Here is a 16969-nt window from a genome sequence, read left to right as displayed (position 1 = left end):
CATTTATCAAAATCCTAAATCCTTCCTGAAATCCTTTCTGTTTATTTCAAGTTTAAATTAATTTTTTTAAGTGATCTCAGAATTTGAGTGTAGCCTAAGTAGCCTATACGGTTGCCCATTGCCCAATCTTTCCAATCTATTTTTAGACACATTCAGGTGAATAATGTAAAAATGTATCCAGTGCCACTATTATGTAAGGAATGACTGCTTGGCCGTGTCTCTAAACGTAATGAGCTGCCTACTTAGACAGCATTTTTGGTCGTCGTATGTGCGTTTAAAGTTTCACATTTAATTATGAGCATAATTAACGCGTTCAAATATTTGTTCAACAGTTCGTTCAGAATTAATAGTCATCGACATACACCCCCCTTGTGTTAGCTTTTGAAACACATCATACGAGTAACGTTAGTCGATGTACTTTGACCCTCCTCTCTTCCACTACTTGCGCTGCTAGGAAGGAGGGATCGGAAGTATTGTAATGAAACAGGGGGAAATCTTTAACGTTACATCAAGAAAGGATCGAAGAGAGGAGGCAGTGGGGTGTGATGTTATGGCATCTGAAAGGGGATACAGATGGACTGTTTGTGCTGTGATTGTTCTTTTGATAGCTGTATGTGCGGCTCATATGACAGATCGATCTGCCCGTGAGTGTCATACTTTAAAACCAACGTTATTCTCTATTTGATCGATGATGTTAAATATAAAACACATTTCCTGATGTTTTGGTTCCCTTTTTTTTTATTTTTTTATTCTAGTTATCTTAGCCTGCTAACCAGCTAGCACCACTATTAAGTTAGCTGTTTTTAGCCTATGCTAATTGTCATTTATATATATAAAAAAAAAAAAAAAAAAAAAAATAGTTGAACTTCTTATTGTGATTCACGTCAATGTATTTTTTGAACTAAGTTATATGTAAGGCATCCAAATTATTCACATATGTTCTCTCTGTTAGACTTATTCTTTATCTTAGCCATTTAGATTCTTGCTTTTGCATATGTATAATGTGATGCTCCTATGTATATAACCACAACAAAAACATTTAGAGATGTAATGGATTCAAATTTCCCTCGTTTGGCAGATCTGGGCAGTTTTATGATGTTTCTTGTGAGTGAGATTAGTGCAGGCATGTGACTGCAGGAGGGACAGAGTAACTATTGTAATACTGCAGTTGTAGCTTAGATTGCACCAAAGCAGCTGACCATTTAGTTTCATTAGGAGACCTACAGTTAGGTTGAATTGAATAAGAGGCGGCTACTGAAGTCTACAGAGTGGTGAGTATATTTAGAAATTGTTGCTAAATGTTGCTTGAAGAGAATTTGTCTCTTTGTCAGAAAACCTAGTCAAATGCCTATCTACACAGCATTTTTGGGCGTCAAAGGTGTGATTCCTACAGAAGCTACCTATTTAGAGAGCGTTTAACTGCAATCTCTGATCATATAACTTATATATTTGTGTTGCAAATGTGTAACAGTCGGTGATGATCAAGTGGCTTTGCTTTCAGTTTCTCACCCTCACCGCAAGACTTCTGTGCTGAAGATGGATGAGGCCGCCCTTTCGGTGGTCAATGAGATCGAGAATGAAATGATGTTATATGTGCTTTCTGATCACTGCTATCAGGTATCAAATATTCATGTTCTAGGTATATAATACATGCAGAATTTGCCATTGCAAAGGCATGCAGTAATCGCTGATCTTGAGCAGCATGGTGTTAAAGTCACCATGAAATCAATTTCACTTGCATATACAGTAGTGGCCAAAAGTGATGTCTGGAGGGGATTGGTTTGGGGATTTGTTTTTAATGACCGTACAAGTTTGATTAAACCATCAAAATATGAGAAAAAATATTTATGTTTTTAAAGGGGTCATGACATAGTTTGTTAAAAATTATTTTAATATGTAATCTTATATATCTTGTATATCTTATAATGTTAATAAAGTTTTTTGCACAAAAACAAATATTTGTTTAATATATAGGCTAACTCATATATAACTCGTTTTTAATGGGCGGTTCCTTTAAGGCTTGTCAGTATACGGCCACGGCCATACGGTTATAACGTAATTACATGGGAAACATCATCAACGGCCACTCGCTATTGCACGTGAAAAAGTGTTTTGAAAACATTATCCAAAAAAAGCAGACATTCACAGACAAATCATTATGAAATTGTTTACTTGCAATTTGCGATGTAGCTGCTGTTAGATCCAATACAGCTGACTCCTTCATCTATCAACAAAAGTTTCTTTGGGAACTCTCTGTGCCTCGCTTACAAAATAGCTCGATGGTGTTTTAAGCCCCCAATGGCTCCTTAGAGGCAGCTAACCCTACCCTCAACCTTAAACCTACCCATCCCCTCGCTGCCTGGAAGTCGCCGTTGGGGGCTTAAAACACCAAACACCTACAAAATAATCTGCAGTCAAATTCTCTGAACAAACATATAATCCTTCAACACAATCTAGGACGCCATTAAAATAAAGCATCCACTTGTTCCTGATACTGGTATCCTTCGGAAGTCAGTACAGAGACGTTATTTACTCTTCCATTTGTCCTCTTCTCGGTAGACTCAAGCGTGGAGTAAAGTGATTGGGTGTCTGTATACTGTTATTATACAGTGTATACAGCGTCAGTGATTTTAATGGGTTCTATTTGCCTTTGACGCGACGCTCGCATGTGGTGTAGGCAAGTGTCAGCCATTAAGCGAGGCAGGCATATGCAAATTAATTTGCCCATGTGACGTCACAAATCCCACAATATCCAAACGAGCTGTTTTTGGAGCTTGATTAAATAAATGCTTTGTTTATAATGTGAAGGACATTTTAAGCTCTGAAACTTGCAGGATTTTAAAGACCTCTTATCAAAAGATCAAGGTAAGTTACATTTTTAAATCTCGTCTCGTCTTTAAATATTTTAAATATGAAGGAAGAACAAAACGCTAAACTTGGTAAACTGGTTAAACTACAGCTACAGGTTTTATTTTGCTATGCAAAGAAATGCATAGAAAAACTAAATGCTCACAGGGAAAGGCACACACTGACTACAACATATTAATATTTCGTGGTTCGCTCTTGTTTTTGCATGTTTTTATTTTTAATTTTTTGTATAACAGCCTGGCCAAAAATTATGTCCACACAACTATGCAATATGCTTACATATCATTTGAATAAAGGGTGAAGATGTCGATTTTCCTAGGCCAGACATCCCTTTTGGCCAATAGGGAATAAAAGACTTTGCAACTGCCTTTTCATGCTGCCTTTAATACTGAATTCTGCAGTTAATTACATGGTAATAACATGATTGAATGTACCAGTATAATGCTGCTTAATGCTGTAGTATTGTTCCAATTGGACCTCTTTATCCCTGTGTTGTCTGTGCATGCATGTGCATCAGTGTTTGCCCCAGCCGTTGGGAATATTACCTGCAAGGCCAGTTTCTGGGACCCCCACTACAGTAGGGTTTGTTGTAAGCACACAACACGCTTTGACACTGCTGCTCAACAGCACCTCTACAAACCTGGAGCAATGCAAGTGAGTTATACATAGATGCATTTAACACAGAGCAATGGCCGTTTCTGAACGACTTTATAATACCGAATACATCTTCACCATGTTTATTTCTTTTGGCCGTTATTTTCAAGGCCAGGTATAATTGTCAGACAATTGATTTGTTCTTCCAGTGTTCACTTCCAATTTGGGGAGCAGGGGAACTATTCTCTTTGGGTGAAGAACCTGAATGAGCCGTCGCAGGTCAGCTGCACTATGATTACTGAATCAGCGCCCATCAACAGCTACTTGCGTGAGTCAACCTTACATCTGCGCACTGCATTTTTGGTCTTTAAATTGAGTTTTCTTCTTGATCGTCTTGTATGCATGGCCATGAAATAAGGGTTGTCTATAATATTAATTGTGGCCAACTAATATAATTTTTCAGCAGCTAATACTGATGCCAATATCTGACTGATTTAATGTCAGTCAGTATACACTTAATACCATTAAATGCTTGCAAATGAGACTTGAGTCTTATTTTACACATTATTTACAAAACATATACAGATATCAGAAGATGAACTGGCCTGGGCCTATACATGATCATGAAAAGAGAATTTGTTTTTAATTCTGGAAAAAATATAGCAATAAAACAGGTAAATAATGTATTAAAATCAACTGGGCTGGATGAATGAGTAGTTTTATTGTTTGTTTTTTTCCAGCCATTTTGTTCGCTTTTCTGGCATTTGCTTTTCTGGCTGTATTATCTGCTATCTGGAACACAGTTAAAAGGTAAAGACATCTTTAAATACTTTTTAACCATGTAATGATGACATTTAAACGAGCCAGAACAGCTTGTCGCAGCTTTTATATTTGCTTGTAAATATAGTTCTTCCATTTTTAAGGCTGGATGTGGTGACAAATCTACTTATTCGCTTGGGAAGCACGGTGGAGACAGAGAGGCTGATAAACTCGGTAAGAGTGCTTTTCACTCCTTTTACACCTTTTTTTACACTTTTAATATTTTCTCAGTGTGATTTTAACATCTTTGAAATAGAATCTCAAACCACCAAATATAGTGTTTTTGTCATAGTTCAGATATGTTGTGCTAGATTTACTGTTGTGTTTTTGCAGGTTCCAGCTAAGTGGGAAAAAATACAGCCAAGAAAAGGAATTTTAAAGATCCTTTTCTTTTTTTCCTCATTAATTTACACTCTCACTGTCTTTCTTTCTCTCTTCATCTCCAGGAGCTTGGCACTCCAAACAGATTGGCAAATGCCTCCACGGAATCGATAATTCCTGCCACTACAGGACGGAGGCTTCGTTCTTTGGATACTTTCCGTGGGTATGGTGCTCTTTCACTAATTGTTTTGGGTCCAATGCGCTTGAGATGGGAATTGAAACATTCAGGTGAAAATGATCTTGCACAGAAGCTGCTGCTTTGCATACTGTTAAGCTGGTTGTTGTCAACATGTAATTTGCATTTAATTTCTTATTATCCTGAAATAGAATGATTAAAGGTATAGCGGAGGATTTTTTACTTCCGGGTGGATCACCTATACTATTGGTCCTCCTAATTGTCAATCATTCTGGTGAATCAATCAAACTTATTCAAAAAGTGGAGAGGGCGGGTCTTATCTAAAATTCGGAAAGATCCTCCACTATACCTTTAAATTCGAATTTGTTAAAACAAGGTTACGTTTGCTGGTAACCTTACCTGACAATTGGAACAGTTATTTTCATTTTCAGTGTTTTATTGTCTGGCTAATTTATAAAAATATCGGTTACACTTTATTTTATGGTGTCATTGTTACAGTGTAATTATATTTTTAAGTACTGACTGAGTAATATTAATTAAGTGCATGTACTTACTATAGAGTTAGGGTAGGATTAGGGTTTGGTTTAGGGTTAGTTGCATGCAATTATGCATAATTAACTGTTAATACTATTGTAAGTATGTAAAAAGGACACTCTAAAATAAAGTGTTACCAAAACATCTCCTGATTTATTGTGGTCTGGTTTAATTCCAGATCTCTGTTAAGACAAAAATGAACCTCTGTTTTCTCCACAGCTTTGCTCTGGTCATTATGGTGTTTGTCAACTACGGAGGTGGACGTTACTGGTTCTTTAGGCATGAAAGTTGGAATGGTAAACTCATTTTTTCTTTACAACTGCTGATAGCATGTCTTTTAAGCATCAGATCATTTTATTATTGGTAACAATGGTGAGGAAAACATTTAGTATATGAACATATTTAGAATATGTCTGAAAAGCACTCATGAATTTAATAGACCTTGGTATGACAACAGGAAGTACAAGTATCTGATTGTGTTCTTCCTCTTGCAGGGCTCACAGTGGCTGATCTCGTGTTTCCTTGGTAAGCCAATCCAACGTCACAAATGACTGGTTCTTCTGCATCTCCACATGCATCTTTTGCAGCTTCCTTAAACTCTGTTTCAGTTATTCTTTTATAGCGCAGTATTGCAGTAAAGCTTTTTATTTCTGTACCATGCATTGATTCATCTGCAAGCCACATCGGCTCTGGCATAAGCTGTAGTGTATTGGAGCCAAGCATGGGCGCTTATCACTGTGGCACACATGAAGTGGCACATCAAAGTCAGCATAAATTGGTTTCACAGCTGAACTAAACCCAATAACCTTGTTTTCTGCTGTGCAGTTGAAAAGAAGCTAGTTAAAGTCATGACACCTCTGTGTTGTTGCAGGAAGCCTATATGATATGACCATGGAAGGTGTAGTAAAACATAAAAATGAACAGTCTGTCATCATTTCCTCACCGTCATGTCGTTCCAAACCATAACTTTCCTTTCTTTGGTGAAAAAAAATGGAGATGCCTGTCAGAATGTTCTCACTGCTTTTTGCCATACGATGGAAGTGTAGGGACCGGTGGCTGTCAAGCTCCAAAGGAGGAAAAAATAAATAAATAATTAATTCTAGTTGAATATATTTTAAAATGTAATTTATTCCTGTGATGGCAAAGCAAAATTTTGTGCATCATTATTATTCCAGTCTTCAGAGTCACATGATCCTTCAAAAATCATTCTAATATGCTGATTTGGTGCTCAAAAAACATTTAACTATTACTAATACTGAAAACCGTTTTGCTGCTTAATATTTTTGTGGAAACTGTGATACTTTCAGGATTATTGGATGAATAGAAAGTTCAAAAGAACAGCATTTATTTGAAATTAGAAATCTTCTGAAACAATGTGTAGCGACTATGGCTCGATGGGTAAAAATGGACTTTTAATTTATATACTAATTAAAAGTGAAGACACTTTCTAATTCCCACAGACTTGGCAAAGTCTGTATCTGAAACCCTTTATGACTCACTTCCCCCTCTCCACAGTGAGCTTCAAAGACATTATTGACATTCCGATCTCAACAGAGAACCGGCTCTGAATCACACACACACCAAACCACTCTGAAACTCCTAAAACACAAGTTACACACACGCATGAATCATTATCAAAATGTTTTTATGTAGTTTTCTTGTCTATGGGATGTGATGGGATAAATTGAGATATTTATGCCCTTTGGAAGATGTAATGTACACGTATGTTGATACATTTGAGATGTATCTGTTTCATTAACTGATATTAATGTCGGGTATGATATCCTACGGATCGTACTGAGCTTCTTTATACAGAAATATAAACTATATTCCGCACGGATGTTTATCCTAGACATAATGTGGTATTAAAGTTTTAATGCATTTTTCTGTGTACGATCAGAAGAGGCGTTCCTTCACAAACAATGAAACGCTCCCGCCTCAGAACCGAAAGATTTCATTGGGTCCCGTCATCAAACGGGGCGTTACCCCGCGCTGCTTTAAAACCACAACACAAGCAGACGCCTCGCTCTCTCTTAACTCTCTCTTAGCTCTCTCTCGGCTCTCATGCACTCTCACCCTCGTGACTCCAAACTCTGACCCCTCCCTGCACCAGCAGCGGAGCGGGAGAAGGCACAGGGCCTTCATCCAAACGAAACGCGGATGTAAAAATCCAGCTTCGTCCTGTAACTAAGTTTTCTCGCCTTTCCCGTACAGGGAAAAGAAGTCTTCACTCGGTAATGTTACTTTCAAGTAAGCTTTTAAGAACTTCACGCGAAACGCAAGCCTACAAATCGATGAGACACGGTCCAGCCAAGGTACACACGTGGTCCCGAAGCCCAGCTTCACACAGACAAAGGAACAGAATCGCAAGTAACGTATAAAATGATCTCTCTCGAAGCTGCTTTCACAGTTGTCTCTTAAAAGGTTCTGTTTGTAAATTACCATACTTTCTCCCTCACTTTCTTCCTAGTTTCATTTTGATCAAGTCATGTTTTATGTTTGTTTGTCTAAACGTTCGTGGGTCTTGTGTAATTTTACGTACGTAGATTAGCCTATATTACTTCCTATATGCATAATCCTTTGTGTGTCATTTTTGATTAAATAAATCTTTTATACTTTGACTGACTCTGTGTTACAATCCCACCAATGTGATTGTCAATGAAATTGCGATAAGATCTGGCTACTAGCTCTTTATTTTAATTCATAAACCCAGCAATTTGTATCCACGGCCAGGAGAGAATTTGTCTGAGGTTTGATAATATAAATATTCCTTCTTAACTGGTATAATCAAAGCATTCGCTGGTCGAATGACTGATGAGAGACCAGTTATAGAACGAAGTATTTTTGATAGTTAGCAGGTAATGTAATAGCATATGTGAAATTTATGAATTATGACTATGAGTTATGATTTTTAATATTTCCCCAAATTTCTTTACTGCTCGAGCTAATATTTCATATATGACCTAATTACGATTGTTACCATAAACGCTACAAATGTATGACAATGCATATGTAGTCCAAGGCTTCTCAAACCATATGATTCCCTTTTTTGATAAACAGACTGAAATTTATGTATTTATTCGTTAAAAATCTCCTGTAGCTCTTGAATCTCTTTCATGCCTTCACATAATCAAAATTTCCATCACGGAATAAGAATGACGTGTCTTTATGGTCTAAAATTTTTCATTTGGTGTTCCACAAAAGAAAGAACGACATGAAGGCAAGTACATAATGACAGCATTTTCATGTTTGAATGAACTATCTCTTTAATTCTATCTCTTTAATTCTGTGGTTATGGTGCTTTGAGACAATATATTGCATTTCTAACACAGAATATTAAGCCAAGATATAGCTTTGGATGACTTTACTGATGAAGACAGTGTATTTGATTAGAAATAGATAGTATAGAGAGACAGGAAACCTGGGGGGACCAATGGGATCAAAACATGAGAGAGACTCCAGAGACAAATGTGTTCTACAGATGTTGAAGAGAAATTGGCTTTCACACAGTTCCATTTGTGGATGATGCTTATTCTGTGTGTTTGAAATCACGCCAGAAAGAACAGTAGCACTTCCTAAAATGAGTATCTGTTTTTTTTTTCTCCCCTTCTGTCTTACTTCATCTAACTTTCTTCTTCACAGGTTTGTGTTCATTATGGGTACTTCTATTTGTTTGTCCCTGAGCGGTTCAATTCGCAGAGGTGTCAAACGCACTCATCTGCTGTGGAGGATCGTCTGGAGGAGCTTACAACTCTTTCTTATTGGAGTCATCATCATCAATCCTAACTACTGCCAAGGACCCTGTGAGTAGGAACACATTTTCCTTATTTTTCTTCATAAAACTTTCAAAACAGTGCAGCTCTATCCCTGCAGATATTAATAAATTCTACATTCTGTACTGTTTTATAAACTAAATGCAGTATGAACCACATCAGTATTAAAAATGATACAAATGATGATTCTCATTGTTAAAATACATGCATTGATTTTTTGTTGTTGTTGCATTGGATAGTTAAAGACCCTATGAAATCAAACTCTAAGGACTTGCTGGTTTTTAGTCCATGTCTGTAACTTTGAGGTCATCTGAATGCTAGTGCACATCTTTTTCAGTGGATTAGAAAAAATCGGATCATTAATCAAATATTGAACATTGACTCGACTTGCTTATAGGATATAGAATTCTTGTCCAATAAAATGTTCTCTCACTGAGAATACCATCTTTCTCCAGCTAGCAATAGCAAGTAGCAAATAATGGTTTTGTTGGATAATAACGTAAAAAAGGCATCCAGCTATTTCCTACCCCAACTTCCTTTTTCAATAGGAAATACGTAAACACAAGAAAAAAAAAAAAAAACATTTCATGGGGTCTTTAGTATTGACATTTCATAATATATTCAAGCCCAACATTTTCATTTAATCGCCATGTCGCCAATCGCCATTATTTTTAGTAAGTTTTCCAAAATCAGTCAATTTTATATGGCTTCTGATTGTGAAGTTGAAGACTATAAACACAATGTAAAAGAAAATATTGTTAAAAATATAAATGGTGATGTTTCATGCATGTGTCTATGTATCTGTACAGTATCTTGGGACTCTTTGCGTATTCCTGGTGTATTACAGCGTCTGGGCTTCACGTATCTTGTTGTCGCTGTCTTGGATCTTGTGGTGGCCAAGGATGGACTAACCAATCTGTCAAGTGTGAGTCATGTTATCCTTCTCCACACGCAATATGCACACACGTAATAATAAACACTGTATAGAAACATATACTAGGGTTATAATCGTTAACTAAAACTGAAAACATTTCTGATAATTGAAATAAAGCTGAAATAAAATAAGACCGAATTAAATTAAGGTGAAGCAATAAAAATAATAATAACTAAGGGTATATTTACACAACAATGTACTAAAGACGGAAACGTTTTTCCTTTGTGTTTTTGAAAAAGTTTTGCGTACAGACGCAACGTTGTCAAAGCGATCTTCGCTCTCACGGATTCGCGAAAATGACTAAAAAACGCTGTATTATGCATGCCAGGCCAGTAGTTGGCGATGCCACTTTGTCGAAGAAATACGCACATACGCATTCTTCTGCATATGCAAATAATGTGTCTGCTGGTCATAGTAGTGGTGCAGTAAATCTACACTTTGCTGGATAAACGTTAATAAACTCAGTTTCTTGAGCAGCACAAACATTGTCCTGTAGACCACAAATTTGGGTTTTTGTAGTTTATGTATTATTATGGTTTCGTAAAAAAAAAAATTGCACTATGAAATGACAAAAGCACATAAAATAACAGAGCGTGCTCGCAGTGTTGCCATGTCCACTTATTTTAAGCGTTTTGGGGCTTGTTTAAGCTTGGATCATACAGCGATCGAGTTTATGGAGTTATTAAAGTGCACTGGTGCGGGTCACAATATTTCAGTCTTATTTTCAGCATAAAGCATTTCCATTTATTTTGTTTTTTTATGGGCTTGTTCTTGTTCGCTGATTTGTATGCAAGATCTGGCAACACGAATGCGTCAGGCTGGCACCGCTTTGCCTGTGATTTCTTGCACCGCACATACAGACGAGAGAAATCTAAATTAAATGCAATATTTTTGATAATTAATATATTATAACAATTTTGAATTGAATATTGAAAATTTTCCCTTGAATTTTAGATTTTAATTTTTACTGTATACACCCCTTTTGTTTGAATGACGCTCTAACTGGCATTAACTCTTACTGTAATTATTTTTTAATTATAATAATAATAATTAACATATTCTATCATCTTGTTGTTCACAGGAAACATGCTGGTACTCGGTGCATGATGTCTGCCTCTACTGGCCCGCATGGCTGTGTGTGATTGTCTTAGAGACGATATGGTTATGTTTGACCTTCCTCCTCCCAGTGCCAAACTGCCCAACGTTAGTAAACTCATACTCATGATACGAGTATATAATTTCTTTAACAGCTGTCTAAATGTCCTTCCTAATATCCTCTGCCTCATTTGCAATCACAAAGGGAACCCGCTGCAGAAACTACTCTTTTTCTGATTTGTTAAAATTACATTACATTTGCATAAATATCAGTAAGATATCATATATATAAAAATAGATTTGAATAGGTCTGCTAATTAGAATTGCAAAACAGATTGTTAGCATATTTAAAAAGTACTTTTTCCCCTGGTAAATTATAAAGGGTGAAAAAATAGTTATTACATAATGTTATTAGCCAGTTGTAATTGGTTATATTGAATGGATGGATTGGTGCTACGTAAAATGAATATGCAAATGAAAGTGATTTGAATAGCATGACTCATGTCCATCTATTTGCTATTCATGACATGCATTTTGCAATTGCTAGATTTTTCTTCTTGATGTCTCTCTCTCTTGCAGTGGTTATTTGGGTCCAGGGGGCATTGGTGACTTTGGCCTGTACCAAAACTGCACTGGTGGAGCTGCGGGTTACATTGATCGCTGGTTACTCAGAGATAACCATATTTACCAGACACCTTCATCACGGGTAAACAGACACCAAAACAACTATTGCTGTGCTCTACACAGAGACCCCTGTCAGTTGGCACATTATGATAATTTTAAAAGTTAAAATGAACAATATACAAACATTAAAACTGTACATGAGGCAGTTTTTTATAATAATATATTTTTAATTGTAAAATTATGTTTCTACTCCAATTCGATTTTTTTTAAACATAAACATTTAAACTGGCTGTCATAAATTGTTTTCATACATACATTTATTGAAACATACATTATTGAAGAACAGGTTAAGTAAAAATATAATGAATATGTAATAAAGTGCATATATTTAGCAACATGTTCTTCTCTAGAGTTGATTTTTCTAGCTAACTATCAAGCTATAGACATTGAATGGGTTTCATCATCATGAGATAAATGTAACTTTACGTGACATTGTTTTCTAGCTCTTTTATTAATGTCTTTCCGCGGTTGAAATTGATTGAGTGATTACAAAGACATTTGGGTAAATTGTAATGTATCTTTCAATATACCTTCTGATGTTCATTCGTGTTTATTTAATTGCTATAACTAACAGTAAAGAGGAAGAGATGATTTTGTTTGAATTTTGTAATAAAATTTACTGATTTGAAAGCTAAGACTTTTTTCATATCAATAGTAACAAAGCTTATTGCAATTTAGGCACACTACAAATAATGTTTAGTAAAGTTTTGTTCATGCATCAACTGAAAACAGCATTTGTGGGGATTTAAGAATCAATATCAATTCATCAAAATGTGAATCGATTAAAATTCAGAAATCAATTTGCTAGAGCAACAGATAAGTTTCCACTCTTACTTTCTGTACTAGCACTCGCTGATGCAATTCATTGTGTTTTTGTCTGTGCATATGTCTAGGTTGTATATCTATCTATGATGCCCTTTGACCCTGAGGGTGTTTTGGGAAGCATCAACTCCATATTGATGGCTTTTTTGGGTCTTCAGGTGAGTCAAGTAGAAGGAATCTGGTTTTCACAGTAGCTCTATTCATGGACCCATATTGGAACAAATGGGTATACAAACATTATATTTGTTGTTGTCTGCCATTTACCATTATATAAGTTTACTTCCACTTCTAAGAACCCCGGAAATTGCAAGTTTTCTTTTTTTTTTTTCATTTCTCTCTCTTTATTTAAATCTCATAGCAGCATCAGTGATTCTCCTTTCCCTCCCTCTCTCTTACTGTATCAGTTTCAGCAGTGCAGTCACATGCTTCATGTTAACTATTTTTGTTCTGCAGTGCTTCCGGGAATCACATCTAATAATTGTCTTATCCTATTGCATGTTTTGTGTTTATTTGTGTTTCAGGCAGGGAAAATTCTGCTGCATTACAGGGACCAACACAAGCAAATAATCACACGATTTCTCATTTGGGGATTCATACTGGTATGTTTACCATATGATTATTGTTTGTTTTTGCTAGCACTTTATATAATAACTATATAATAACTCAGTAAGATTTGTATACATTTTATTCAGCAAGACATTTATATTGTTACAAAATATTTCTATCTCAAATAAAAAAAATGTTTTTTTTACTTTCTATTCATCAAAGAATCTTAATAAAATGCATTACAGTTTCCACAAAAATATTAAGCATCACATCTGTTTTTAACATAAAAATAATTTCTTGAGCACCAAATTAGCATATTAGAATGATGTTTGAGGAATCTTGTGACACTGAAAACTGGAGGAAAGCTTAGTAGAAAACAGGCTTTTAAAATTGTAATAATATTTCACAATATTACTGTTTTGACTGTATTTTATATACCTACTGTATAATGTAAAAAAAAGCCAGTCATTGGTACAACATGGTGATCAGGACCCCAGTACGAAGGGGTATATTTTGTGATAAAGAGTTGATTATGCTATTAATTACATGGCTACTCAACAGATAAATTCATAAATCGACATTAAATACTGATTTACAGTAAGTGGAAATGATTTTGTTATGAGAAGAAAGAGACCTGATATTGGCGCAGTTATGTAAGAAATAAGGGTAAATTATACAGTTAAGCAGTTATTATACAAAAATATTTCAACACAGAATGCCATGAATGACCAAATAACAATCAAGTGCTTTTAATGTGATTTTATTTATTTATTTATTTATGTTTATGCTACAGTTGTCTTATTTTGAACCCCTACACATCAGAAGATTCAAACACAATTTGAAATTTACACAGTCAGTCAATACTTATATAAAGCTGTGTTTGTGGAAACCTCATGCTGTCTATCTTTGCATTAAGGGGATCATCTCAGCTGTATTGACCAAGTGCTCCAGAAATGAAGGCTTCATCCCCGTCAACAAAAACTTGTGGTAAACTCAGTCTGCCTGTAGTTTTACTTATTTTAATGTTTTTATTAGATACTATTTAATTTTTTGGGGGTATTGTTATGGTTATTGTCATCATTTGTAGTCGTATGCACAGCACTTTCATTAGCAGAGGAATGTATTGTTTGATGTGTGATTCACAGCTTCTGTCTTGTGTGACTTTCAGGTCTTTTTCGTATGTGACGACTCTCAGCTGTTTTGCTTTTGTGATTCTGGGTTTTTTTTACTACACGGTGGATGTAAAGAAGTGGTGGTCTGGAGCTCCTTTCTTCTACCCTGGTAAGCACTTTAAACAGCCAGAATGAATGTACCTAGACTGATGAATGCACCCAAATTTACTTTATATGCCTCTTGCATTTAAGATTCGACCCCTATGACCCCTCTGTATTATTTGTATTATTGTGGCATTAACAAACCTCAAGGGGACGATATAGTTACCTTCAAATGCCTGTGCCAGGGTCAGCATGAAACAGAAATGGAGATAGTTTTTTCTTCCCTATTATAAAATATATACGAGTAAACCGGCTTCTCGAACAAAAAAAAGATGGAGGGCTGGACTTGAATTTGTCCATTGGGAATTGATTGTATCATTGTGGTTTGCTTTTGCTGTGATGTCATGTGAGTGACATGTTGTCCAGTAAACACGCCATCAGAGAAAAGATGTCGCTACAAAACGGAGAGGAAGTTATTTTGATTAAAGATTATGTGGGCACATGCATTTTTAAAAAATAATGATGTGCACAGATTATTCATTTATAGTAAATACTGCAATGTTCTATACAAAATGAGAATTGTCAATTGTCACTTTAAACTTGATTTGTTGTTATTCAGGCAGCTAGCTATAATCATGTTGACAGTTTAATGAAAGTAATAAAACTGACTATAAAAAAGGCAGTTTATGCTAATTATCGCTATTGCACCTTATAACTATGGTGTTTTATTTGGCAGGTATGAATTCCATCTTGGTGTATGTGGGACATGAAGTGTTTGAGGAATACTTCCCTTTTCGTTGGAAGATGGCCAATAGCCAATCACACGCAGAGCACCTGACACAGAACCTCCTGGCCACCTCTATATGGGTGTTCATAGCCTACCTGCTCTACAGAAAGAAGATGTTCTGGAAGATTTAAAAGCATATCTGTATCCTGCAGATTTTAGGACCTGCTCTTCATTGTGAAAGAGATTTTTTGGGGGGGGATATTTTTAGATGTAGAAAATCAGCAGATCTCTGAACATCTGTGGGGAGACAAAAACTCACATGTGATCCAGGAATAGAACTTGGCTATTATTTGAGAAGAGCAGAAGGAAGAGAAAAGATGATCACATGGCAGTGCAAAGATACCTCTCTGGACTCAACCATGCCTTCAAAATGAATGACAAGATGCCAATGGCAGATTCTGCTAAAATTCTAATTCAGTCCACTGGTTTTAGGTTAATTAATGATTTCAGCAATTGTGAAACTATAAGCAAATGAGAAGGAAAGAAAACCCCAAACTGCCAAAAAAACAGTCTTCCATCAAGGTGCTGAAAGATCCACTATTAAAGCAAAATAATGTTACACAATTTTAGGTTTAATTTTTAATGTTATGAACACTCTGGGACTTTGTGTCTTTTTTATTTTCAGTGGACTCTTTATCTCTCTTTTTTTTTATACTGTGGTTTTATTCTTTATATCTTAAGATCAAAGTATCATGGTAAGAATAGGATGTATGCGTGTTCTGCCTTCTCAAAAACTCAGGAGATTTGCACAACTTGGAGGCCAAATATAGTGTACGTTATGCTTTCTCAGATAAAACAAAGTCCTTGTTTATTATAGTTTACCAATAACTTGTAACCTCTCCCAAAAATATACATCAAATTAGAGGAAAAAAACACACAAAAAAAAACACTAATCACTGACATATTTCCCATACACATTGCTGCTTAAGAAAATAATTGTTCCAAGAGAAGGGAAAATATTGATCCACTGTATTTGTTGCCGACTCGAAAAATCAATTCCATTTTTGTTACGGATAATGGCTATTTTACAGATTTATGAACTACATTTCCTCATGTTTATCTTTGTTTTTATCAACATGAATCTTTTTTTGCCATTAAATCTCATTTTTTCTTTTGAGTTCATTATATGGATGAGGTGATCATGGGACCAGTAGTGCCATCTTGGCCTGGCAGCTTTCAATGGGCTCATCTTCAGGAGGGTTTCCCCTCATATCACCAGTCAGTCTCAGACAGTCAGTCTGAGTTTACATGCTTGCCAAATCAGACATCCATTGTAGTCCTTTAGATACTTAAAAAACAACAATTTCAAAATTCATGTTTGAGGTATGCGTGCAATTTTGTGGAACAAAACGTGAAAGCTAAATGTATTATTTCATTGATAGTTCACTCAAAAATAAAAATGTCTGTCATTACCTGCATGTCACTCTTTCTTCTGTGGAACATTACAATGATTCAACCCCATTGCAAATCAGGTTTATTGCCAAAACTTTGACAAACTTTCAGGTGTTTGCAATGAACAAATCAATCAAAAGTAATTGAAATATCTCAACACAACAAATGTTTCAAGGTTTCCCCAAACTGAAAATGCAACTTTTGCATTTTGCAATGACTTACGCAGTCTCAAAATTATTCAACCCCCCTGAATAGAATCCCTCACAACAGCACAAATCTGCAAAACAGCTCTCAAGCAGAGGTGTAAAGTCCAGGTTTAGAAAGTAAAAGTCCTCCTCAGTATTTTGTTCCAATCACATGGATTTGCTAATTAGCACAGTTTTTCAGCCA

At 35.7% G+C, this 16969-nt stretch overlaps 1 protein-coding gene across 2 annotated transcripts; it reads left to right on the top strand.

The window, feature by feature from the left end:
* The first annotated feature begins 333 nt into the window (after positions 1 to 333).
* On the top strand, positions 334 to 16613 carry hgsnat (heparan-alpha-glucosaminide N-acetyltransferase). Of its 2 annotated transcripts, none has more exons than XM_084107028.1 (18): positions 334 to 644; positions 1502 to 1617; positions 3386 to 3522; positions 3672 to 3790; positions 4203 to 4272; positions 4386 to 4455; positions 4728 to 4825; positions 5552 to 5628; positions 5827 to 5857; positions 8975 to 9135; positions 9915 to 10030; positions 11121 to 11242; positions 11714 to 11840; positions 12712 to 12798; positions 13162 to 13239; positions 14103 to 14173; positions 14355 to 14467; positions 15137 to 16613. In XM_084107028.1, the coding sequence occupies exons 1-18, from the start codon at positions 479 to 481 to the stop codon at positions 15316 to 15318; spliced, it is 1941 nt and encodes a 646-aa protein (XP_083963154.1). In that variant the 5' UTR covers positions 334 to 478; the 3' UTR covers positions 15319 to 16613. The 2 variants fall into 2 exon arrangements, with proteins under 2 accessions (XP_083963154.1, XP_083963155.1); XM_084107029.1 differs by having other exon boundaries at positions 445 to 1271.
* The last annotated feature ends 356 nt before the right edge of the window (positions 16614 to 16969 follow it).

Source organism: Abramis brama, assembly GCF_963993115.1.
Source record: "Abramis brama genome assembly, chromosome: 2".
Taxonomy (NCBI): Eukaryota; Metazoa; Chordata; class Actinopteri; order Cypriniformes; family Leuciscidae; genus Abramis; species Abramis brama.
The sequence above is the reverse complement of the archived record's forward strand: the minus strand, read 5'-3'. Positions and strand labels throughout refer to the sequence as shown.